Here is a 27,916-nt window from a genome sequence, read left to right as displayed (position 1 = left end):
GCAGTCTTGTCTAGGTGATTCTGCATCACTTCTTTAACCAGTGACTCCATTATTTTAGAAGTTAAACTAACAGGTCTATAATTATTTGTGTCACCCTTTGAATCCCCTCTGTGAATTGGGGATACCTCTGCACATCTCCAGTTGATAGCGACCTCCCCTTAATCTAAGGATACTTTCATAATTATGACTCAGGGTTTGCTTACATCCTTCGCTGCCTCCTTCAATATAACTGGATAGATTCCATCTGCCCCATGCGCCTTTTTTATGTTTAACTTCAACAATTTCTCCTCCATTTTTGTTCTCCGTTATTATAAAATCATTTAGCTCCTTGTTAGAGTTTAGTAAACTTCTATCCTTCCCCCTCCTTACAGAATTCCTCATGTGTGAATGTAGATGCAAAATACTCATTCAGTTTGTCAGCTATATGAGCAGGATCATCAACAGTTGAACCACCAACATCAAGTGGACCAATCTGATTCATCCCCTTTCTTTTAGAGTTTATATAAGTAAAGAAATCCTTGTTGTTTTTCTTTGCATCCTTTGCTAAGGATACTGGAAATTTTCCATCAATTCCTTCCTACAACATCACCTAATGGACAGAAGATAACCCTTGCTGAGGATATAGCAAACATCTTCGAGAAATTTGTTTACTGATTAACAAGTGTTTTTTTGTGTGTGCATGTATTCAACATGGCATCAATAAATTTCATTAATTGCAGCATTATTATCAGGTTAATACTGTATTCATAATTTTGTTTACCCAGTTCACACATGTTACAAAGCTTATAATAAAACTATTATTCAACAAATATGTGCAACCATCTCGACAGACATTTGTTGGCCTATCAAGGTGATATCTGTAGATATTCTATAATGCTCAGTTTTATATGGAAAATAGAAAAGTAAAATTTCCTTCACAATACAGCAAGAGTAAATTGATTAAATAATTAATTATTAATAAATATAATTAAGTAAACTGGAATGGATGAAGAGTTTACTTTGTCTTGAAAATGACATCATATTGTGCATCTGTACTTTTATTATATGGACTTTTCATAATTTTGTTTATTTAAATCATCTAAAACTAAGACCTGGAATGGTCAGTGGTAAATGCATACTTTGTGGAAGCTTCAGTTGTAAGCAACATTTGATATCCTGTATAAACACTACACTACAGTTGCTGACAGGATCAAAACATGTGAAATCCCTAGCAGCAACCAATGAATGTTCACTGGCTGATTCATGTTTCTATGGTTAGCTACCCTACTAGAGGCAGAATTAAGTTACAAAATAAATTTATTTTATTTATTTTTTTTTTTTTAAGTAGTGAATGAATCTAAGCATAAGATCCCTGTTAAAGTGAAATTACTTGGGCATATTTTCTCTCTTTATAATTTCTCCTGTTTCTAACACTAAGTTAAGGACTTATAAAAAGAACACAGAAAATACTAGTTCATCAGTATCTTTACCAAAGGTATTTAAGATAATTAGGAATTTTTTTTTAATAATATGATCATCCTCAAGTATGTTACACATATTTGTATAATACTGCAGCATTGAAGTAAAGGAAGTTAGCACCTCTTTTGACATTAGAACAAACTTACATATTTCCTAAGAAATATATACAAAAACATATTTCAAGATAATAATCCCAACCACTTCTCCAGTGCCTCAGTTTGTATGTTGATAAATTTATTAGTATTAGTATAGCATTAGCATTAGTAGAGGTATTTGACGCAAGAAAGCAAGCTTATGCAGCATCAGCCAAAAAAAATAAAAAATAATAAATAATAATTAAAAAAAAAAAGAAACCACTTCCACTTCACCCCTCTGTTCATTCAAAATACCTGTCCAGCTGAGCCTTAAACTTATTTAGGCTATCAACTTCCACGACAAGGGATGGAAGTCTGTTCCACCAACCAACCACCCGCTGGCTAAAGGCAAATTTCCGCACGTCTATCCTACATCTGTCTTTCCTCAATTTGAATTTATGCCCTCTCAGGTGATTATTCCGAGCAAGAGGAAGAATCCCATCAGCATTGAGCATGCTCAAACCATTCAAGGCTTTATACACCTCTATCAGATCACCTCACTGGTGCCTAGTCTCCAGATACTGTAATTTGCAAAACTTAAGCCTTTCTTCGTAAGAGCACCCCTTTGTTCCATTCACTAATCTTGTTGCCCTTCTCTGTACTCGTTCCAGCATCTCTACATCCTTCTTGAAATGAGGTCTCCAGACCTGTATACAGTATAGCAAATGTTGCGTTGCAAGAAAGCAAGCAAGCTTATAAAGCATCTATCATACAAACATTGTTCATTCATTTGAATTTATGTCCCCTCGTGCATGTAGTCTGAGCAAGAGGAAAAATGCCATCATTACTGAGTTTTCTCAATCATCCATTCAAAGACTTAAACACCCCAATCAGATCACCCCACAGGTGTCTAGTCTCCAGATGCTGAAGATCATTTAATATTCATTTACAAACTAATTAGTTTGTAATTTAAAGTAGTTTGTTTACAAACTAATTGGTTTGTAAGTGAATGCAGAGGCAACAAGGCACTGAAGAAGTTGAAGAGGAACATACTGTGAAACGTATGCTTTTTTTAATATATTTCTTAGAAAATAAAATACAAATTTTATTAAACACAAGAAGGAATGCATATTTTTTTAAACATTTTATGTAATATTTTTCTCCCATCATTATAAATACCAGGCAAGAAAAATGTGGAATTAAGCAATTTGTGCAAAAACAAAACTTTTATTTACTTTAATACAAAGACTTATTTTTGTATTCTTCTAATTACCATATGCTATCATGCAAATATATGTAATTTTGGCAATATATTCAAAGCAACATTACTTTACCTTTTTCCTTCTGGAGTTTTTGAAACACTTATGAGAGAGACTGTTTGTAGTTTATGAGCTGTAGAACTTTCAATACACACTGCAACAGAATGCCCCAGTTCCCTCTCCAGAACAGCTATAATGATAGATCAAACTTTTAGGCTTTATCATTTATTTAAAAATTTAGTGGATGAAAGTATGCTTTCTTTGATAATTCCTTAATTAGTTTCTTCAAAAATGCAATAATTATAGAATGTCAAATAAACGAAGTGCTATGAAAAAATGTGTAAAAACTAAAATTAAACTAAACTTTTTTCATACTTAAAAATTATTTCAGTTTTTTGTGATGGAAAAACAATTTCACTGCTCTTTTAGCATTCACATTCAATTAAACATATTTGCTTTAAACAGAATTACTATTGTTAATACTTAAATAGTTAACCATAAAGACTGTTTATACTTTTGCTTAAACTTTTTATCATTAATATGGAAATTCAACTTTTGTGCAACTGAAAATATGTAAGTTCCACTTTCACAAAGTTGAATTCGATTACTAATTCAGATACTTTTTTCTGCCAGTTGAGCAAAAGCTTACATGAATATAAGTGAGAATAATAAAGAGCTTAAAATCACGAAGAAAAAAGAGGCTTGTTTTTTTTTTTTTTTTTTTTCTTCTTTTTTTGTGTAAAAACGTTGCAGGAATGCTGCACTGGTTACATGCCACAGGGAGGAGGAGGAGGGGGAAACATAATGATTCAGTTAAAAGTATGGAAAATGTAGAGGTGTAATGCTGAACTCTTTTGCTGTATTTTTTAAAACTTCCACATTTTCTTCTGTCAAATGCTCCCATAACCACATTTACAATTTGGGCTGCAAAGTGTCGTTCATAATTATCCAAAAAAATATTTATTTTGTTGTAAACCATTAAATTTAGGCATAGGTAGACTGCAAATAATTCATTGCATTGAATTTTTTGTGAAAACTATTTTGTTCAAATAAGACTTACAAAGCACTAGTAATAAGGTAAGTTGGCTGGGACATGGAAATATTTTTGTTATAGTGACAATTTTGTTAAAACAGTATTCGTTGTAAGCGATTTTACTGTACTCACCAAAATAATTTGGCCTATAACACACTCCCACTATTATCTATCTTTATTATTTGTACCAGCATGTGTCAGAGAAAATACTAGGGTTAAGAATCTTCAGACTTCATCATTAGTGATGATTCAGATGAAATCACAGGGCTTACAGTACAGGAACCATTGGCAGGTAGTGATCATTCAGTCATTAGTTGGAAGGTGAAGAAAAATGTTGTCATAGTTTAGGAGTATACAGGTTTTAATTTCAGAAAAGGGAACTATGACAGTTTAAGGCACTACATGGCATTTTTAAAATGGGTGGATTGCAGAGGGAGGGAAAATACATTAGAACTATGGAATACCTTTAAAGCAATAATCACAGAAGCCACGAACACATATATAATTAAGAAAATATAGCATGAGGAGGATGCGAGATGGACGAATGTGGAGCTGGCCAGTCTAATTAGAGCAGAAAGCGATAGCATGGGAAAGTTACAGATAAGGTCAGGGAGGTAAAGGATGAGTATGAGAAAGAACAGGCTAAGAGAGCAAAGAATGGGGACAAGGAGTTTTTCATGTATGTGAATAGAAAGCGGAAGGAAATGAATCAGATCAGACCCTTGTATACTGGGTGTGAGAAAGTCTTATATAACACAGCCGATGTTGCTGATGAACTGAATAGGCACTTTGCATCAGTCATTACTGTTGAAAGATCCTTCATGCTGAGGAGAGTTTGTGCAAGCGAGGCTGAGACATGAAATTAGTGATTTTTGAAAGTACAGATGCCTGTTTATTAGAAAAACTCTCAAACCTAAAGACAAGTAAGACTCCTGGAATTGACAGTATATACCCAGTAATTTTTAGGGTGGTGGTGGCCAGAGAGTGCATTGAACCATTAAGGTTAATTATGAGAGCATCACTGGACTCAGAGGAGATTCCTTTGGATTGGAGAAATCCCAATGTATCACCAATACATATAGATAGTATTCTCTTAGACGAGAGAAGTCGGTAACTACAGACTGGTTAGTCTGACTTTGGTGGTAGGGAAGATCTTAGAGGCAATGAAAGAGTGAAATTCAGGGACATTTAGATAGAATGGCATTCTGAAGGACACACACGAAGGTTTTGTTAAGGGAAAATCATGTTTGACTAATCTAGTAGGCTATTTTGACACAGTTACCAATGAGCTAGATGTAGGGACTAATTTTGACATACTTTATTTGGATTTTAGCAAGGTTTGTTATTTGATTTTTAGGAGCTTTAGCAACTAAGGCCATATTGCTCCGGGAATATGCGGTGGTCATTCCCTTGACCTTTCCGCATCCTCCGTATTTGGTGGTGACGGGCTCGAACCCTGGTCTAATCAAGAAGCGTGTGCTACGCGATGCTGCTCCTTTCCACCTGGCTACGGAGGCACCTTTTTTTTTTTTTTTTTTTTTTTTTAGCAAGGCATTTGACTTAGTACCTCATGAAAGGTTGCGGTATAAGCTGGAACATGTTACTTAGTGGGATAGTAGGATCCCTGCAATCACCTTAAAAAGATTTTAAGGTGATTGCAGGGAAGGAAGTTGTGATTAATGGATATTCTTTGGATTGGTGTAACATTAGAAGTGGGGTCTCCCAAGGTATGGTTCATAGACCACTGTTGTTTCTGACCAGTGCCAAGCAGTGCTCCTGCAGGATGACGTGAACAGGTTCAAAAATGGTCAGACAAGTGGCAGCTATGTTTTAGCATTAGCATTAGTAGAGGCATTTGATGGAAGAAAGCAAGCTTATGCAGCATCAGCCAAAAAAAAAAAAAAAACCACTTCCACTTCACCCCTCTGTTCGTTCAAAATACCTGTCCAGCTGAGCCTTAAACTTATTTAGGCTATCAACTTCCGCGACAAGGGATGGAAGTCTGTTCCACAAACCAACCACCCGCTGGCTAAAGGCAAATTTCCGCACGTCTATCCTACATCTGTCTTTCCTTAATTTGAATTTATGCCCTCTCAGGTGATTATTCTGAGCGAGAGGAAGAATCCCACCAGCATTGGGCATGCTCAAACCATTCAAGGCTTTATACACCTCTATCAGATCACCTCGCTGGTGCCTAATCTCCAGACACTGTAATTTGCAAAACTTAAGCCTTTCTTCGTAAGAGCACCCCTTTGTTCCATTCACTAATCTTGTTCCAGCAGCGCTACATCCTTCTTGAAATGAGGCCTCCAGACCTGTATACAGTACTCTAGGTGTGGCCTGACCATTGCCTTATACAAGGGAATAATCACCTCCTTATCCCTGCTAGAAAAATTCCTATATATCATCGATAATACACCATAAGCTACTCTTGCAACCCGTCTGCACTGCTCAGAGAACTTCATATCTGCCTGCACAACCACCCCCAGGTCCCTTTCATTCTCTACCACTGTCAGTGTAGTACCACAGAGTTGATGCATTGCTCTGGGGTTGCTGTTTCCCATGTGCAGTACTTTACATTTGTCAATGTTAAACTTCATTTGCCACCTCTCAGCCCATCTGCTCAACCTTTCCAGATCCTGTTGCAGCAGCATAGTGTCAGTAGTGTCCTTGACAACCCTGCCAACCTTTGTATCATCTGCAAACTTGGACATTAAGCTTGATATATCATCATCAATATCATTTATAAATACAGAACACAATAATGGACCCAACACTGAGCCCTGAGGGACTCCACTAATAACATTAGTCCACGATGAGCAGTGTCCATTGATTACCACTCTCTGTCTTCTCTCCCTCAACCATCCCTTTATCCATAGCAGCAATTTGCCTCCAATGTCACACTGCTCCAATTTGTGTAGTAGTCTTCCATGTGCAACAGTATCAAAAGCCTTTCTAAGATCCAAGTATATAATATCAAAGTTATTCCCTGCATCCAGTTCTTTTGTGACTGCATCATAGTATCCAATCAAGTTGGTCAGGCAAGACTTCCCCTTAACAAAACCATGCTGTGTCTTAGCTATAACTGAAGTCTTGTCTAAATGATCCTGCAGTGCTTCTTTAACCAGTGCCTCCATTAAGTTTCCTGGAACAGAAGTTAAGCTCACAGGTCTATAATTACTTGTGTCAGCCTTTGATCCTCCTTTGTGAATTGGGGTCACATTTGCACATTTCCAGTCTATGGGTACCTCCCCTGAGTCCAAGGAAGCTCTCATAATTATGGCTAAGGGTTTGCTTACTTCCTTTGCTGCCTCCTTTAATATAACTGGATAGATCCCATCCACCCCAGGTGCCTTTCTTGTGTTTATCTTCAACAATTTCTCCTCCACTTTACTCCCAGTTATTACAAGATTCTCTAGCTTACTGCTAGAGTTGAATACACCTCTGGCTTTCCCCCTCGCTAAATAACTCCTCATGTGTGAATGTCAATGCAAAATATTCATTTAGTTTGTTAGCTACCTGAGCAGGATCATCAACAGTTGACCCATCGATATCAAGTGGACCAATCTGATTCATCCCCTTCCTTCTAGAGTTTACATAAGTAAAGAACTCTTTGCTGTTTTTCTTTGCATCCCTTGCCAAAGATTTCTCGTAATCTGCCTTCGCCTGCCTAACCTCCTTTGTAACTTGGTTACAGATCAACTTGTATCTATCATAGGCTTCTGTGTCATGTGTTAATTTGTATGTGTCCCATGCATGTTTCTTCTCTCCTCAATGCCTCATCAGTTCATCTGACATCCATTTAGGCCTAAACCTTGAACAATATTTCTTAGTTGGTATGTAAAGCCTAGTAGCGTCCAAGATAAGTTCTTTGAATGCTTCCCATTTTGCATTTGCTGTTGGTAACATCATCAGTTGGTCCCACTGTATAGAATTTAAACTGTCTCAGTCCATCGTAGTCGCCTTTACGAAAGCAATAACCCTTCCCTTTACCCCTAATGGTAGTTACCTCTTTGAGTAAATCCCACTTCAGCACACTGTGATCACTGCCACCTAGTGGTTCATTTATCTGCAGATTCTTAATGCATGAAGAATCACTGCTGATAATCAAATCAAGAGTATTACTCCCTCTAGTTGCCTCTGGAACATGCTGATGTGGAAAACAATCATCCAATAAATCCACAAAAGCCTTGCTAGTGTGTGAGTGACCAGCCCCCAAATTCCAGTCAATATCTGGGAAATTAAAATCTCCTATTATAAGACTCTGATTTACTGGCCCACTCTATTTCCCTGTACAGTTTCTTATTATACTCATCAGAGTCATTAGGCCTATAGCACACTCCTACTCTCAATTTTGATCTCCCAATACTTATGTCACACCAAACTGACTCGATACTGCGCTGTCCAGCGATGTCCATTGGCTTCACTTCCTTGGATTTTATGTATTTCTTAACTAATAGCATAACCCCTCCTCCCTTCCTATCCAGTCTATCCTTTCTGTAGACGTTGTACTCCCCAAATTCCACTTCTGCATTCCTTATATCTGTGTGACACCACGTCTCTGATAGCCCAACAATATCTGCCTTTGATGTTTTGAGCAATACCTCAAATTCATCAAATTTATTTACTATACTCCTAGCATTGGTGTACACGCAAGTATACATGCACCTTTTTCTATTCTTAGCTACTCTAACACAACCCATGTGTTTACTTGTACCGCAATGACTCCCGGCAGTCTCTGAAATATCCTGCATCTTGTTTTTCAGGCTTCTGCTCATTCCAATAGAAGCAGTGCAAGGATCTCTTTCACCTCTGCCAGTGGCTGCTGTTAATCTATTCGTCTTTGTCTCCCCCCAAGCTAGCAGTTTGCCGACCCACCTAACACTGCCTCGATAGCATCAGCAAATATTCTTGCACCCTTTCTATTTAACTGTATCCCATCCCTGTAGAAGCAATCTCTCCTGTTAACAAGTACAGTCCTCTCTCCTGTTAACAAGTTTTAATGCAGCAAAGTGTAAGGCCTTACACTTGGGGAATAGCAACCCCAAAATAACTTATACACTTGGTAGGATTGAATTAAAAACAACAGAAGAAGAAAGGGATCTAAGTTATATGTGCTTACAGGCAGATATGAAGTTCACTGGGCAGTATAAGCAGGCAGCCAGGAGAGCCCATGATGATTTATCGTTGTTGTTGTTTTTTTGCTTTTTAGGAGCATTAGCAACTAAGGCCATATTGCTCCGGGATATGTGGTGGTCATTCCCTTGACCTTTCCGCATCCTCCACATTTGGTGGTGACGGGCTCGAACCCCGGTCTAATCAAGAAGCGTGTGCTATGCACTGCTGCTCCTTCCCACCTGGCTACGGAGGTGCCGACCTGATGATTTATCAAACAATATCCTGTAGAGAGAGAGGGAGGTCATAATCCCACTGTATAAGACAATTGTAAGACAACAATTGGCATACTGTGTTTAAGTATGAAGATCTCATCTGAAAAAAGAAATTGAGCTTCTTGAAAAGGTCCAAAGACAAGCAACTTGCATGGCAAGATTGGAAAAAAGGGCAACCGAACCATACAAGGTAAGACTTTGATTATGTGGACTACAGAGCTTGGCAGCCAGGCACCTTAGAGGGGATTTCATTGAGGTTTAAGGCTCTGAGAGGGGTCAGTAAAATTCATTTAAAATTTTGCCTGAGGGGTTAGTAAAATGAATTTTACTAACCACTCAGGCAAAATTTTCACTGTCATGAAGAATTCCAGAATTACAGATGAAGAGGTTTAGGCTAGACTGCAGGAAATTTTCTTTTAGCCAGCAAGTTGTTGATTACTGGAATATGTTACCACTGTAGGTAGTTGAGGCTGACAGCTTGGAGATATTCAAAGTTCAGCTGGATTGTTAGCTATGGGATCAGAGAAACACACAGGTTCTTTATTTTCTTTTCTTTTACATATTTTTTATTATTTTTATTTAGTTATTATTATTGTTATTGGGTAATAGGTGCAGCCCAAACCTGTGACTTCCTTGCATTATATGGCTAATTCTAATGCATCATCACTGAAATAGTCCCATATGGTTTACCCGAGCACGAGACTGTTAAAAAGAAAAGGCTAACACCAACTTTTTACAAAGTGCTTTATCAAAATCTCAAATTTGTTTAATTTATTTATAATACTCCTGGCACCACTATATAGAATAATTAAATGTATTTCATCCCTTTTCACAACTACAATACATCCCTTATAGCTGTTTAAACATATTTCCTTCTGTGGTCTGTGAGTGGTACTGGTTTCTGCACCCATTTAGATGTCTCTTTCTATGTACAAAAGTAACTATGCTTGGAGAAAAAAAAAAAAAAAAACGCACAAAGTTGTCTTTAAATAAGGATGCTTTTAAATGCAGGTTATTATCAATGTGTATAAAAACACTGCATTGTGTTAGTCGAAATGAGATTTTTATAGAATATATATATTAACAATAATTTTTCATCAGTGATTTTGTTTTATAATTGATTATAATAGTGATTTTGTTTTATAATTCCTGTAGTTCTCTCTGCTGAAACTACTAGATGTGTTCTTTATTCTGTGATATTTTTATTATATAACCTTAACATATGTCAATATGTTGTTTAACTTCATAACTTAAATCCCCTGTAAAAAATCCACTGAAGAAGATTCACAAGGATGAGCTAAATCATGTGGTAACTCACTCTTAAAATTAAATTTTATTCAATAAAAAAACTCATCCTGACTTACTACAGGTGATCCCTGCTTAACGCTGATAATTTGTTCCGGAAAAACAGAGCACTAAGTGAATCAGTGCTAAGCGAGCACCATATTCTCATATGGTAACATGTATTTGAGAGTTGCGGTCTATACCACAGGATATTTCCTAATCAATAATATATGGTAGTGAAAAGATGCACAAATGTTGGTCAAAATATTTAATATTCAAAAATTTGTACATATAAAATATTCTATATTACATAAATATATAATTATTTTTTTATTATTATTTTTTTTTTATGGAAACCCCAAACACGAAAGGTGTCAAAACCTATAGTACTTAGTACCGTGCATGGGTTGAAAGAGAAGTATGGGGGGAGGGGAATGCCGGAAACTTTGCTCTAGAGACTAAACATGGGTTTCACCACTTCAAGCCTCCAATAAGCAAAGTGGTGGTTTAAAGACAACTTTGTGTTTTTTTTTTGTTTTTTTTTCAAGCATAGTTACTTTTATACATAGAAAGAGACATCGAAATGGGTGCAGAAACATTAAGTATCAAAATTAAACTTAAAATCACAAATTTATTAATCTGATGATCCTGGGCTTTGTCGAGTTTTCGTATCTTTGGACTGAAAAGTGTATCTATTTTGTGTTGTACTTTGGCTCTCTCCTTCTCGTTTTACAAAATACGTAGGGATTCATTTCTTTCTTTAAATTTCTTATTACCTTGGAACTTCATTCCATGGCAGGGCCGTTCTCCGAGAAATAATCATACATTTTTTTCAAAGTGTTCGAAAGCTTCACTAAGTCCTTTTGCAGTCAGTGACTTTATCAGTTCTTCATTTGTAGGATCTTGTTCATCTTCTCCCTCAATTGCATGCTCTTGTTCTTTTGTCATTTCCATGAGTTCTTCATTAGAGAGGCCATCTCTGTCATTGTCGATCATGTCTTGTACGTCATCATTGTCAATTTCATCAATCCTGCTTCTTTTCTGAGTTCAACAATTTGTGCTCTAACATTCTCAACCGAATCATCTGATTCTTGGGAATCCTCTATGCAATCCATCTAAACTTTCCCCTACACTCCATTCATGGTTTTCTGAGTCACTTCATCCCAGGCACTTGAAATGTTGTAGATGGCAGTTTTAATGTTGTAGGATTTCCAAGAACTCCTTTAGTCTCATTACATTTTCACCAGTGTTGATGGCTCTAATAGCTTGGGAAAAGGTGGATCACAGATGTAGTGTTTGGAGGCATGTAAAAATGTTTTAAATGGTTGTTCAAGTCTTCTAAACTCTCTCTGCTTGGATGTCCTGGCATGTTGTCCATGATCAGAATTGCTTTGTAATCGAGGTTATTTTTCACATAATATCTTTCCACTGTGGGACAGAAGAATTCAGAGTAACAATCAACAAAAAGAGGCCTGGTTACCCAAGCTTTTTTTATTAGCCTTCCAAATTACAGGTAGGCTTGATTTAGTGAAACCTTTAACAGCCCTTGGATTTTCCCGAATGGTAAACTAAAAGGGGTTTTAATTTAAAATCTCCCACAATGTTACCACCCAACAATAAAGTCAACTGATCCTTCGTCACTTTGAAACCTGGCATGTTTTTTCTTTTTTCTATACGAAACTTCTTTTAGGCACTCGTGTCCAAAAAATTCCTGTTTCATCTATGTTAAAAACTTGCTGATCAGTATAATACCCCTCTTCAATAATTTTAACAAGTTTTTCTTTTTTGAAAGTTTCGGCTCCTTGATCTGCATTTGCAGCTTCTCCCTGGATTGCTATGTTGTGCAGGTTATAGCACTTTTTAAATCTATCAAACCAGTCCTTATTAGCATTAAATGGTTGCACATTTTTTTTCATGATGAGCGTTCTTCAGATCTTCATACAGGCTAAATCGCTTTTTTTTAATAATAATTTAACTTAACGGAATTCTGCATTGGATATTATCTTCAATAAAATTATTTAGAAGTCTCTTTGTTTCAATCATAATAGCCGGCCTATCAATTTATTTGCCTGCAGTGGAACAGCTGTTTTTCCCGTTGCTAAAATTCTTTATTTTTTATAATTGTGCTAATGGTTGAACCTGCCAGTCCTAAATTATTGCACACACCCACTTGTCGTTGACTGGATTCAATTTGCTTCAAAATGTCTAATTTAAATTTCAAACTAAATCTTTTTCTTACGTTTATAGTCTTTGTATCACATCCAGAAGTTGTTGCCTTTTCATTCTCATTCACCATTATTAACTCCAAAAATGTAACTGCACTGCAATTAAACAATGCTATGATACAATGTTTGAGTAAACTGTGTGTTTAAGGATGATGTCTAACAACACTGTACTGAGTGATGATTAGGCTTTGGATAAATGCATATAGCGCAAATATTACAAGCAATACTGTATATTCCTTAACTTGATCATTTTTTCAAATGTTGATCTCAGAACTACTCACTGAACTACTCAGATCAAGTCACTGGACGACAATTAAATTAGCGTTGAAAAATTTCTCAGGTCCGTTTTAATGCTGTTTTACTATTCATTCTCATGCTATCAACTATATCAGATGAAAAGTTTTCGTTAAACATGTCAAAAATACATTCTAAGAATTCAATTCAAAAATTCAATCTGAATGTTGGTTAAAGAGCATTATAGTGAGTTGTGACAGTGCTATAATGAGATACCAGTTATAACTTAAGGACAGTGTTATAGCGAATCAGTGTAAAGCAAACTGCATTATAACGAGGGCCTACTGTAAATACAGAGATATGATGGCATTGTCAAAAGCTCTCAGGCATTAGTTATTTAATGACTGATGGCTAAATACAGGCAACCCCCATATAATACGGTACTTCTACAACATGGTTTCGCTCTAACACAATTGATAAATTGCGGAAATCCTCGCACAACATGGTACTGATATAACACAGTTTCGCTCTAACACGGTTAGAGAATTTCGGTAAATCTCGCATAACAAAAAAAAAATGATATTAGGGTCCCCTCTAAATGATTACATCTACCCATATATTTATTTTGTCTGTAAATTGCGTGTGTTCTTTGGTCAATTTGCCTGTTTGTTGGATGAAAAAACCCCAGTTTCTGGGGGAAAAAACCTTGCTATCTATGCCTGATACCGACTAGCTCAGCCACGGAGTGAAAAAAGCCTAAAAGCCCACTGAAGTTCCTCGCGTCATCAACGGGATTCTCAACCCGGGAATTTTCCACCCAGTGTGGGGAAGATGATGACGATACCACTGTGCTACCCACACAGACAAATCTTGCATAACAGGATATTTTTGAGTTTTTATGTGGGGGAAACCCCTACTATTATGTTGATGTAATTTTTCAAAATTTCCACTCTTTTTGAATATTAGATGTTGACTCGCTAGTCAAAAAAAAAAAATCAGAAATCTCTATTTTTTTATGTTGGGAAATCCTCGTGTTACGGTCTGTACTATTGAACTTGTGGTAAAATCTAGATTTCAAAGTTTTATTACTATTAGATAGCACACAAGCCCATCCAAGGTTTAAGTCATCCAAACATTGAAGTTTTGTTCCTACCACTGCAGTTGTACTAGGTTAATACAACTTCTTTCATTCAGCCATTAGATCAAAGCATTATATCCACCTTTAAAACTCATTCCATCAGAAAATCGTTACAATGCATTTGGAAAAAAATTTATTCCGAATCTATTGAAGTAATGGAGGCATGGAAACATTTCTCAATTGTAGATTGTATCAGAATCATAGCCTGATTGCTGAAATAAGTAAAACCGTCAATGTTAAATGTGTTTTGTGTAACATGGCTTAGTTGCCTATGCTACTAAAAAATTTTAAAAAAAGATATGATTACTGAAAATGGTCAAGAATTACTGGTAGAAAAATTGGCTGGTGAAGCGGATTTGGTGGAAATGGCATTGGAGGTAAAACCAAATCAATTCAGAGGATGATAGCGCAGATGAAAATTCTAAACTTCCAAATTTTACACTAAAAAGCATACGGGAAGGCATAAAGTTAGCTGAGCAATTAGAATCTTATTTTTTGAATGCAGATTCTTGAATGAAAGAAGCCCAAAGTTCAAAAGGGAGGTTCAAAAAATGCTTAGTTCCATACGATGAAATTACAAAGATCTATCAAGCAAAAGCAAACAAACCCAGATTACTGATTTTTTAAAGAGAGTAGAAGATATGCAAAATCAAGAATGGTGTATTTCTGTTAACATTTTGTTAAAGAAATAGTGTATTTTTTTAGCTTTTGGAATATAACCTCCCCTTTTGTATTTTTTCTTAGTCCCTTATAACACGGTTTCGCACACCACGATATTTTACAGGAACCTAACTACTGTATTATATGAGGGTTACATGTACAGCCATTTTAGGATTTTAATGTCAGAAAATAATAAATTCTAATAATAAAAAAATAAATAATAAATTAATTATTTTTATCCAGTAGGGCAGAACAATTTTTAGAACACTGATGTGTCTATCACTGATTTCAGAGGGTTTTTCAGTACAGACAGTCCTCATATAGCACGATAGTTGTGTTCCTAGAAACCCTCATGCAATATAAATAAGAGGCCCTATGGGAAAAATAGGGTTAGGTGCCGATCACCCAAGATTGAACACACATTTGTAACCAAAACATTACCAAACACAATAAATAATTGTAATAAAATAGTTATGTATTTTATTACAACTATTACGTAATAAAATATTGATAATTCTTTTGCTTCTATCGTAAGCAAACTTGCTCTTTGTTTGATCTTCTATCCAAACAGATGACAGCCATTCCATCTCTTCCAATTCTTTGTGTCCTGATCTAATGGATTTTGTTACACTTTGAGTTGTTCCTGCTATGAAAGTTGTTTTTATTTCTCTGCATTCTTTCTGATTCTTGGCATTGCCTCATTTAGGCCACTAGCACGTGCGATATCACATGGTCTTTCATTTCGTTCAGTGTTTCACAATTTCAATTTTTTTCTCTATTGACAGAGGCAGACTGGCTATAAGCCTTACTGGGGGAATCCCCGGTGGGACTGAAGCCAGAAGATGATGGAGCCGGTGTGATTCTGGCCATAAACGCTAGTATGAGGCCACTACAAATTTTCCTGGGTAAGAATTTTTGATCTGGTCCACCCCTGTCTATCAATATTGCCTTTCTTTTTCTCTCTGAATCTGTAGTGTCTTCACCAGGACGCTTCTTTTTCACACCTTTTAAGTATTTTACTCATTTTTAGGGAATAAAGCACAATTACAAAATGAGGAGGCATGCCTGATACACATTAACAAAGCTGCGCGCATGTAGCAACTAAATAACACCGTAGACACATCATAACACCTCACTAGCTCACATTTTACTAAAGCACATTTCTGGGGGTTACTACCATAAAACAATAAAAACAATTTCCAGTTGCGTTTTTGTTAGTGGAAATACTGTTATAAACGGGTAGTAAACTAGATCTAATTGCATTTGCATGATAACTTGAATTGTGTGGGTTTTTATGTTATTATGGTGAAATGTGTTTCCCCATTACTGATATAAAAAACATAAATACATTTTCAGAATCTTCTCTTTATTCCTATCGTGTTGCTTGGTTCAGTTGGGGTAATTTTGCGTTCGACTGCCATTTCTTGTAAACACAAAGGTGAATTGTGCATAAGCGAATTCGGTTCGTGTTATATACAATTTCATTCCCCTATTTATAAATCGTGTATGATCGAATTCGTGTAGTGTAAACATGTGTTTAATGAGGATTGACTGTATTTACTTCTCCCACAATGGTGTAGTGTTTTTTTTTTCTGGTATGTCACAGTAAATCATAGCTCTCAAAATTAACCATATTGTTATTTTTTCTGAAAGTAAGCAAAATAATCATGCTGTTTGCTTCAGATTTTGCCATACTGCAATGGAACCTCTATTTTTCAATATTTTTATTATTTACCTCTGGGTATCTAAATCCAACACTGGAACAGCTAGTTCCAGTGACTACAGGATCACTGGATTATCATCAAGTGAATTCAGATTGAATTCACTTGATGTATCATTTAATCAAGATTAAAACATTATTCTTGGTCATATCAACTATGTACCTATATTTAATACAGGTACATAACTAATACAGATATGACTAAGAGTGATGTTCAATCTTTAATTAAATGATAAATAAAGTGAATTCAATCTAAATCAATGATACTAACTACTAAAGCTCTAATGAAATACATCATACCCAATTTTCTGAAAACAATAGAACCTCTCATCAAACAACTTAAATATTCTAAGTAATGTAACTACAAGGAGAAATGCCAAACTTGTTTACTTTGAGTTATTCCGATTGCTGCATGTAGAATTTCGAAAGAAGGCTTGATGTTAAAATGTAAAGATATTGATACTCTGTCGTTAGAGGTTTATACAGGGTGATTCTAAATTATTGTCAGGGTTTCCATGGCCTATAATTTTCAAACTGGAAATAATAAAAAATAAAACTGCTTACGGAATATGAAAGTGTAACTCAAAAAGTTTTATTTGGCAATGCTGTACTCGCCGCATTGACGTCTGGGAGATATTGATGGAGATTTAGTGATGAATCAAAGTTTTATGTATCAGGGAGGGTAAATTGTCATAAATGCAGAAGATGGGGATCAGAAAACCCTCATGCTATTTGAGAATTCAAAAGAGATAGTCCAAAGTTCAATGTCTGGTGTGCTTTGTCATGTTCGGAAGTTTTGGGACCCTTTTTCTTTGCGAAAAAAACAGTGACAGCGGTGACCTATCTGGACAACCACAGCTGTATCTGTTACCCCAGTTGGAAAATCATTAGCCAAATGTGGTGTTCCAGCAAGATGGTGCACCGCCACATTGGGCTCTTATTGTTCAAGAAATTCTTGACATGCATTTTCCTGGGCGCTGGGTGGGGCGTGGTGGACCGAATCCATGACCTCTGCGCTCACCCGATCTTACGCCACTTGATTTCTTCCTGTGGGGATATATGAAGGGCATTGTGTACAAGACCCCTGTGACCTCCCTTGATTAACGGAAGCTCAGAATTGTTGCTGCGATCGAAACAGTAACACTGCAAATGCTGGAGAACACTTGGAGGGAAATTGAATATCGCTTGGACATCTTACATGCCACGAAAGGCATGCATGTTGAAGTTGTTTAGCATTCTGTAGTATTGATTCTATAGGTAATAAAACTTTTTGAGTTACACTTTTCATATTCCGCAAGCAGTTTTATTTTGTTGTTTCCAGTTTGAAAATCGGAAAATATAGGCCACAGAAACCACGACAATAATTTAGAATCACCCTGTATTTTAACTTGACTAGAGTTGGTGGTATCAGCTCATGACATTCAAGTTCTCTGCTTCTAAATTAATTTATTTTTCAAATATCTATATATTGGTATTCTGCATTACTGGGTTTCACAATTGGCTTGGTGTTGAAGTGAAAGGAGGAATTGGAATTATATGAGTGCATATTTTTCATATAAAAAAAATTACATAAGTGACAAAATGCCTCCCCCCAATTTCAATAACATAATTTGGGAAAGGGGATATGGATTATATTTGGGCAATACTTATATACACTTGTAGTTTTATCACAATGACAATAAAAGAGAACGAGAAAGAGCGTAGCCTGTGCGGATGTACATTTTTGCCGCTCCTGGAACACAGAAGTTTTTTCTGATTTATTTTCTGTTTTATTAGCTTAAATTGGCATATTAACTTATTTTCTAGAGTAGCTTTATATTCCTATTTATGATACTTAGATTAAAGTAACTTAGATAGAGATTTTGTAGGTATTACTTAGTATCGGAAAGGGTATCAAATCCACGTGTTTACCGTTCGTAAATAGCCGCCATTGTTACGCGATACATAATATCTTGAAATAGATAGCATAAGCTTAATATAGTATAGTATAGTATAGTACACAATATTGTCAATTAATCAGATAATTAATCTTGTTGAACTTCATTGTCAATTAAATTGTACCTTTAACTATACATATAACGACTTGGGTTACGTAACATAAATAATTAGTAAAAAATAAATAATTAATACTTAACTTGATATGGAAGTTATATAAAGGGATTTCGTAGATAACACTCGATACTGAAACATAAATATAGCGTTATAACTGTGTTAGGATATAAGTTTAGGATTTTAATTTTGTACTGAAATTGAAATTTTATTGAAATTAAATCGAAATCATGACTCTGACCAGAGCAGCAAAGCAAAAGGCTCAAGCTAATGGGAGTGCTGTGGCTCAGGGGAGAACTGAGGGGGGCAGTTGCCCTCTGAATCACAGCCTATTAAAATGCACTACTTGCTTGATGTTTGTGGAGCAGTCAGGTACGGGACATGACACTGCCATGGGGGATGTCTTTGTATGTTCACGATACAAGGAGTGTAAGGAAATCAGGCGACAACTCAGCGTTGTTATGGGCCTATATGAGAGCTTGAAGGACAGGGTGGATGCCCTCAAAGGAACTAAATTGAGGGGGCCCATCAAGCTCTCAGCTACCCACATCAATGTCAGAGCTTGCACTTGGTCATCACGCAACACAGCTGCAACCCCCAAGGCAGAATGCACTGGTCCCACAGGAACTAGTAGCTGTTGGTGACTCTACTGTCAGGGAAACGGGAAACTTGCTTTGTAAAAAGGATAGGTGGAACAGGACCAGGATATGTCTACCAGGGGCAAAGGTTGATGATGATGTAGAGCGGATATCATCTTTTAAGGGCACAAAAGGTGATATAGTTGTACACGTTGGCACTAATGATATTAAGAGTAGGAGACCGGCGGAATTACTTAACAAGTACAGATCACTGTTGAAAAGAAGCCATGAATTAGGGTTATATTTGAAAGTGACTGCAATTCTGCCCAGACACGATAGGAGGGAGTATATGATGAGAGCCCTGTCAATCAATTCGGTCCTGGAAAGATTGTGCAAGGCTCAAGGGGCAGAATTTTTTTCAGCCTGGTCTGTACTTGTTAACAGGAGAGACTGCTTCTACAGGAATGGGATACACTTAAATAGAAAGGGTGCAAGAATGTTTGCTGATGCTATCGAGGCAGTGTTAGGTGGGTCGGAAAACTGCTAGATTGGGGGGATACAAGGACTAATAGATTAACAGTAGCCACTGGCAGAGGTGAAAGTGATTCTTGCACTGCTTCTATTGGAATGAGCCGCAGCCTGGAAAATAAGATGCAGGATATTTCAGAGACTGCTGGGAATCATTGGGGTACAAATAAACACATAGGTTGTGTTAGGGTAGCTAAGAAAAAGAACAGGTGCATGTATTCTTGCGTGTACACCAATGCTAGGAGTTTAGTAAATAAATTTGATGAATTTGAGGTATTGCTCAAAACATCAAAGGCAGATATTGTGGGGATTTCAGAGACGTGATGTCACACAGATATAAGGAATGCAGAACTGGAATTTGGGGAGTACAATGTCTACAGAAAGGATAGACAGGGTAGGAAGGGAGGAGGGGTTATGCTATTAGTTAAGAAATACATAAAATCCAAGGAAGTGAAGCCAGTCGACATTGCTGGACAGTGCATTGTCGAGTCAGTTTGGTGTGACATAAGCATTGGGAGATCAAAATTGAGAGTAGGAATGTGCTATAGGCCTAATGACTCTGATAAGTATAATAGGAAACTGTACGGGGAAATAGAGTGGGCCAGTAAATCAGAGAGTCTTATAATGGGGGATTTTAATTTCCCAGATATTGACTGGAATTTGGGGGTTGGTCACTCACACACTAGCAAGGCTTTTGTGGATTTATTGGATGATTGTTTTCTACATCAGCATGTTCGGGAGGCAACTAGAGGGAGTAATACTCTTGATTTGATTATCAGTAATGATTCTTCATGCATTAAGAATCTGCAGGTAAATGAACCACTAGGTGGCAGTGATCACAGTGTGCTGAAGTGGGATTTACTCAAAGAGGTAACTACCATTAGGGGTAAAGGGAAGGGTTATTGCTTTCGTAAAGGCGACTACGATGGACTGAGACAGTATTTAAATTCTATACAGTGGGACCAACTGATGATGTAACCAACAGCAAATTCAAAATGGGAAGCATTCATAGAACTTATCTTGGAAGCTACTAGGCTTTACATACTAACTAAGAAATATTGTTCAAGGTTTAGGCCTAAGTGGATGTCAGATGAACTAATGAGACATATGGCAGAGAAGAAAAATGCATGGGATACATACAAATTAACACGTGACACAGAAGCCTATGATAGATACAAGTTGATCTGTAACCAAGTTACAAAGGAGGTTAGGCAGATTACGAGAAATCATTGGCAAGGGATGCAAAGCAAAACAGCAAAGAATTCTTTACTTATGTAACCTCTAGAAGGAAGGGGATGAATCAGATTGGTCCACTTGATATCGATGGGTCAACTGTTGATGATCCTGCTCAGGTAGCTAACAAACTGAATGAATATTTTGCATCAACATTCACACATGAGGAGTTATTCAGCGAGGGGAATGCCAGAGGTGTATTCAACTCAGTAGATTATGTAGATTGTATTCTCTAGCTTACAAGATTCTCTAGTAAGCTAGAGAATCTTGTAATAACTGAGAGTAAAGCGGAGGAGAAATTGTTGAAGATAAATACAAGAAAAGCACCCGGGGTGGATGGGATCTATCCAGTTATATTAAAGGAGGCAGCAAAGGAAGTAAGCAAACCCTTAGCCATGATTATGAGAGCTTCCTTGGACTCAGGGGAAGTTCCCATGGACTGGAGATGTGCAAATGTGACCCCAATTCACAAAGGAGGATCAAAGGGCAACAGAAGTAATTATAGACCTGTTAGTTTAACTTCTGTTCCTGGAAAATTAATGGAGGCACTGGTTAAAAAAGCACTGCAGGATCATCTAGACAAGACTTCAGTTATAGCTCAGACACAGCATGGTTTTGTTAAGGGGAAGTCTTGCCTGACCAATTTGATTGGATACTATGATGCAGTCACAAAAGAACTGGATGCAGGGAATAACTTTGATATTATATACTTGGATCTTAGAAAGGCTTTTGATACTGCTGCACATGGAAGACTGCTGCACAAATTGGAGCAGTGTGGCATTGGAGGCAAATTGCTGCTATGGATAAAGGGGTGGTTGAGGGGGAGAAGACAGAGAGTGGTAATCAATGGACACTGCTCATCGTGGACTAATGTTATTAGTGGAGTTCCTCAGGGTTCAGTATTGGGTCCATTATTGTTTTCTGTATTTATAAATGATATTGATGATGGTATATCAAGCTTAATGTCCAAGTTTTCAGACGATACGAAGGTTGGCAGGGTTGTCAAGGACACTACTGACACTATGCTATTGCAACAGGATCTGGAAAGGTTGAGCAGATGGGCTGAGAGGTGGCAAATGAAGTTTAACATTGACAAATGTAAAGTACTACATATGAGAAACAGCAACCCCAGAGCAACGTATCAACTCTGTGGTACTACACTGACAGTGGTAGAGAATGAAAGGGACCTGGGGGTGGTTGTGCAGGCAGATATGAAGTTTTCTGAGCAGTGCAGACGGGCTGCAAGAGTAGCTCATGGTGTATTGTCGATGATATTTAGGAATTTTTCTAGCAGGGATAAGGAGGTGATTATTCCCTCGTATAAGGCTATTTTCAGGCCACACCTAGTATACAGGTCTGGAGGCCTAATTTCAAGAAGGATGTAGAGATGCTGGAACGAGTACAGAGAAGGGCAACAAGATTAGTGAATGGAACAAAGGGGTGCTCTCACGAAGAAAGGCTTAAGTTTTGCAAATTACAGTGTCTGGGGACTAGGCACCAGTGAGGTGATCTGATAGAGGTGTATAAAGTCTTGAATGGTTTGAGCATACTCAATGCTGATGGGATTCTTCCTCTTGCTCAGAATAATCACCTGAGAGGGCATAAATTCAAATTGAGAAAAGACAGATGTAGGATAGATGTGAGGAAATTTGCCTTTAGCCAGCTGGTGGTTGGTTGGTGGAATAGACTTCCATCCCTTGTCGTGGAAGTTGATAGCCTAAATAAGTTTAAGGCTCAGCTGGACAGGTATTTCGAACGAACAGAGGGGTGAAGTGAAAGTGGTTATTGTTTATTTATTTATTTATTATTATTATTTTTTTAATTTTTATTTATTTATTTTTTTGGCTGATGCTGCATAAGCTTGCTTTCTTGCATCAAATGCCTCTACTAAAGCTAATGCTAAAGAATTTGTTTATAGTGGTCATATGATGAAATGAAATATGTCTTACAGAATATGTCTTATAGCTTACAGAATAGAAAAGAAAATATGTAAAAATTTGAAAGAAGATTCATATTATTTGATTAGTAAAAAAACAGTAAAGTGCAGCCATTATCAACCCACTGCAGGATGGAAGCCTCCTCATCAATTCATGCTGAGGGAAATGGACCATAATCTGCCACGCTGGTCCAGTGCGGGTTGGCAGATCGATCATATTCAGCAGTCATGGGCTTTAACCCCGGTCTACTCAAAGAGGGTGTGCTACTGCACTCCCGCTCCTGCCCACTCGGCTACGGAGGCCGTATTATTTGATTAAACTCCTTTTAAATAAGTCTACACATCTGGTATAACTTACCATCAACAGTCAAAGGTATAGAAGATTTTGTTTCCATGTCCAAAAGGTCATATGGCGAAATGAAGTATGTAAGCTTCATAGGATGTCCTACAGAAAAGAATATAAGATGATTGTTAAAATAAAAGTGATAAATTAAGTTTCTTTTTATTAATTTATTTTTAGCAAATAACTTTTATGTGGTAAATTTCGGCAGGCAAAGAAGAAGTTAATTATTTATAAATGATAAAATATGCTTATGTATTTTGTATACACACTATCACCATACTTTTTTTTTAGAATTATGGTAAATGCACAATTAAGTCATGCATATATATAGAGTGATTCAGAATGCTCCTGCCAAGAGTTCTTGATTTTTTCATTGATGTAAAGATCCCATACCCGGTAGTCCGTGGTACGTAAAGAATGCTTGAGGTGGTCCGTGAATGATAAAAGGTTGAGAAGCACTGCTATAAACAGTTTAAAATGGGAAATTTTTAATGCTACTCAATAATTTTGATGATACCACATTTTTTTATATTAAGAACAAAAAACATATTTAGCAACAACAGTTCTAATATCCAAATAATTATTATCCATTTAGTTAAATTCCAACATAAGCAGTGGGAGAAGTTGAAACAAAAACCAAAACACTAAAGTGAATACTAGAGGATGCAATAAAAAAAAAAAAAAAAAAATTTATATGAGTAATTGCAATGTATAGCTATGGAGAGTTTTTTTTTTTTTTTTTTAATTTTTAAACCATACTTCTCAATTTTAACATAATTAATGATGTAGACTGAAAGTCAATACCACACTGAAGAAATATTAAAATTCACAGTGATGTAATTTTAATATATGATGTATGATCAAAAAGGTAAAATCTCAACTAAATTGGAAATGATGAAGCTTACCAACTAACTGGATGGATCTCCTCTGAAACAGTCTCCTTGACACTGTATGTACTGACTGCAATGCCACTGCAACTTCTGGAAGCATTTCTGTGCCATATTCTGAATAATTTCTACAGTTATTGCAAATCTGCAACCTTTCAAGGTTTTTGAGCTTGGGGAAAACATCACAGTATAATGGAGTGCACTGTAAGAATTCTTGAATAGAAAGCACCAGGTGTGTAGAGGAGTCATCATGATTCACAATCACCATAGAACTGTTTTGAATTTTTCCTGGTTCACTGTTCGACTCACAGAGTTCATTACGAATATGTTTTGCATGGACAATGCCATGCGAGTCAAAAGGGGTTAGGCAAGCTGGAGTATATTGTGAAAAGTCACTGGTTGTAAATCTGCAACCTTTCAAGATTTTTGAGCTTGGGGAAAACATCACAGAGAGCTAAATCAAGTGAGCAGGTGGATGGAGATCACAGTATAGCAAAGTGCACAGCAAGAATTCTTGAATGGAAAGCACCAAGTGTGCAGAGGAGGCGTCATGATTCAAAATCACCATAGAACTGTTTTGAATTATTCTTGATTCACTGTTTGACTCACAGAGTTCATTATGAATATGTTTTGCATGGGACAATGCCATGCGAGTCAAAAGGGGTTAAGCAAGCCGGAGTATATTGTGAGAAGTCACTGGCTAAGAACGTAAGAAAAACATTCTTTGCTTATGCCTTTTTTCTTTGTCACTAAAAGGAAACAGATGAATAATATTGGCCCATTATATAAATGGCATAGCTACCATTTTATTCTCTTTATGCTGCTCAGAAACTGAATAAATATTTTGCATCTACAATTATGTATAAAGAAGTTTAGGGATGTCGATACCAGAGGTACACCAAGTTATAACTGAAAGTCAAATGATTTTGTGATAATTTAGCTGATGAAATGTATCCACTTATATTAATAGAAGCAGGAAAAGAGCTAAGCAAACCCCTAGAATAGTTATTCTTGGGTTCAGGGACCTCTCTGAACCCAAGAATGTATGATCCTAAAAACTGGAGATGTGAAAATGTTTCTCCCATTCACAAAGGGAAACTAAGGGCAAAATGAGTAATTACTAACGTTTTAGCTTGACTTCTGTTCCAGGAAAAATAATGGATCACTGGTTACTGTCCCATTAATGATAGTGATGAAGGCATATCACATTTAATGTCCAAGTCTGTAGATGATACAAAGGTTGGCAGGGTGGTTAATGATAGTGATCAAGGCAGGTCACTTGAACAAGACCTGGATAAATTAGGCAACTGAGGGCTGAAAAGTGCAAATTGAGGTTAAACATTCATAAAGACAAGGTACTAGATTTGGGTAGCAATAATCTCAAAATAATATACAAACTGGGTAATAACACACTCAAAATAGTTGAGGAATCTTCCAGCAAGGACAAAGAAGTGATTATCCTGCATACAAAAATGAGGTTTTGAACACCTTGTTTTGGAAATGATGCCGATCTGTTGGAATGGGTGCAGAGAAGAGCAACAAGATTGTTGCTATTCTCTGCACCCATTCCAGGGACAAAATGGTACTCTTACCAGGAAATTGGTACCTCTTACGATTCTCTCAAATTCATCTGTTGTCTCTACTGCTTTCTCAACTCCACTAATCCCTTGAAACTTTTTGACTTCCTCTCTTTGCAACTTGACTTTCTCCAGTCCAACTTTCCTAACAGTAAGGTAATTTTCTTTGGCGATTTTAATATTCACAACTCTAGCTGGCTTCCATTTTCTAGTCACACAGACCCAGCTGGTCAAGATGCTGAGGCTTTTGAAATTACTAATGACCTTGCATAGATTGTTCATTTACCTACAAGAATACTGGACAATCCTAACCATACAGCTAGGGCTTACAATACCGGTCAAAATCTTAATACCGGTATTTCGGTATTTTTAATTTGTGAAACCGGGATTACCGGTATTCCAAAAACAAACGTTTTTCTCAATAAATTTTGATGACAGTTAGGTGCAATAAAGTAAGGAAAACACAAGTACTGTAATTACTTGAATTCAAGTTTTAAATAAACATTTATTTCAATAATAAATATTCTGAAAAAAAAATCATTAAAAATACAGTTATTCTAAAAACAAAAAAATACATATTGTTACTGCAAAGTTTAGTTATGTTTAAACATGCACACTACCTGTCCGAATAAAGTGAGCTCTTAAGAAACATAAGCAATCAATAGTATGATCATTTAAAATGGATCGAATTTTGGTACATACAGTATTTGATTAGCGGCAGAAAACGCCCTTTCGGATTCTATTCTGGTACTATTGTTCTGAGATAATCGTAGATATTCATTCATTCAATTGCCGTTTTCTGGAACAACCTTGCTTCATACATATTTCCTAAAAATTACAATCTACAGAAGTTCAAGTCCAATGTCAACAAATATCTTCTTTCGTCTTCTCAACCTCCAACCCAAGCACGGTACTAAGTACTATAGGTTCTAATACCTCTCGTGTTTGGGGTTCACATAAAAAAAAAAAAAAAAAAAGATCTCAGTCCATATTTTCTAGGCTTTGAACTTTTTTAGCAAATATAGTTAAAAGTATTTCCTTAATTTCCGACTCAAGTTCATCTTTTAAAATCTCATTGGAGTCAGGCAATTTCTTATTTTGGAAAGAATCTGCGGATTCTCAGTGAGTACCGTGGTGGTACTCACTGAGAATAAGTAACAATAGTCTTCTCTATTAATGAAGTGTTACTTATTCGAGGTAGTGCAATACCATGGCAACTTGTTCTGAAGGAAGAGCACAATATGAGATACAGAGCAAATGATGCCTCCCACACTACCATCACAGTTTCTTCAGAGTTATCTATGGTGTATCTACATTGGTATTATATAGATATTAAACCCTATAATGTTAAAGGAGGCGGCAAGTGAGTGCATTAAACCATTAAGGCTAGTTAAGGCTAGTTAAGGCTAAAACCAGTAAAGATTTCAGGCCCACTGCAATCGGATGCTCTCTACAAAAAATATTTGAGAAAGCAATCCTGAACACCGTAAATCAGCACTGCTTTGAGGATAGGCCAGAATACTTGCATTCTGTGGTTACTCGAAGGTCGACTATTACAAACTTAATGGAGACTCTACTACGGATACAGCTAGCATTAAATAGTAAAAAACAGCTGGACATTGTTTTCTTGGATGTAGCAGCAGCCTGCCTTCAACAACATCTCTATCCCAACTATGACAGTAATCCTCAAGGAGTATTTCCTCATTTCAGGAAGCACTTTAAGTGTTCTGACTAACACCCTCAAAGAAAGACATATTATCACAATAAACGGGAAACAAATAGCAACTTATTGTATCTCCAGGGGAGTACCCCAAGGGGGCGTATTGTCTGCCACCTTCTTCGCAATAGCACTAGCCCCATTTTTAGCTCAAAACTGTATACAATTCATTACATATGCTGATGATTTGAAATTTTTTGTTACCTCTAAAGAACAAGAAACTGCACTTCGTCTATCCGAGGAAGCAAACAAGACAATCAGGAAGCTAGAAGAATATCTACACTACATTGGCCTGAAACTTAAGAAAAGAAAACTGCCCAAATGACCTTCACCAACAAAAAGAAGAAAAACAAAATTACGATCTTTGTGAACAATACCAGAGTCAAAAAAATCCCCCCCAGAAGTATTTTGACGAATCTTGATGCTAAGAAAGCTCCAGGTCCTGATGGTATTTCTCCACTTGTTCTCAAAACTTGTGCTCCTGAACTTACTCCTGTTCTTTGCTGCTTTTTTACTTTCTTATTCGAAAAGTGTTTTTCCTTCTGCTTGGATATTTGCTCATATCCAGCCAGTTCCCAAAAAGGGTGACAAAT

At 36.7% G+C, this 27,916-nt stretch overlaps 1 protein-coding gene across 1 annotated transcript in view; it reads right to left on the bottom strand.

The window, feature by feature from the left end:
• Positions 1–27,916, bottom strand: part of LOC150090711 (uncharacterized) — a 257,039-nt gene that overhangs the window by 72,883 nt on the left and 156,240 nt on the right. The window contains exons 10-11 of the mRNA XM_090369985.1: positions 23,158–23,244; positions 2,867–2,981 (exon numbers count right to left, since the gene is read on the bottom strand). Coding sequence (XP_090226111.1) covers positions 2,867–2,981; positions 23,158–23,244 — 202 coding nt within the window. The remainder of the gene's footprint in view (positions 1–2,866; positions 2,982–23,157; positions 23,245–27,916) is intronic.

The sequence above is a fragment of the Mastigoproctus giganteus genome, chromosome 1 (assembly GCF_048544385.1).
Source record: "Mastigoproctus giganteus isolate SK-2022 chromosome 1, ASM4854438v1, whole genome shotgun sequence".
Taxonomy (NCBI): Eukaryota; Metazoa; Arthropoda; class Arachnida; order Uropygi; family Thelyphonidae; genus Mastigoproctus; species Mastigoproctus giganteus.
The sequence above is the reverse complement of the archived record's forward strand: the minus strand, read 5'-3'. Positions and strand labels throughout refer to the sequence as shown.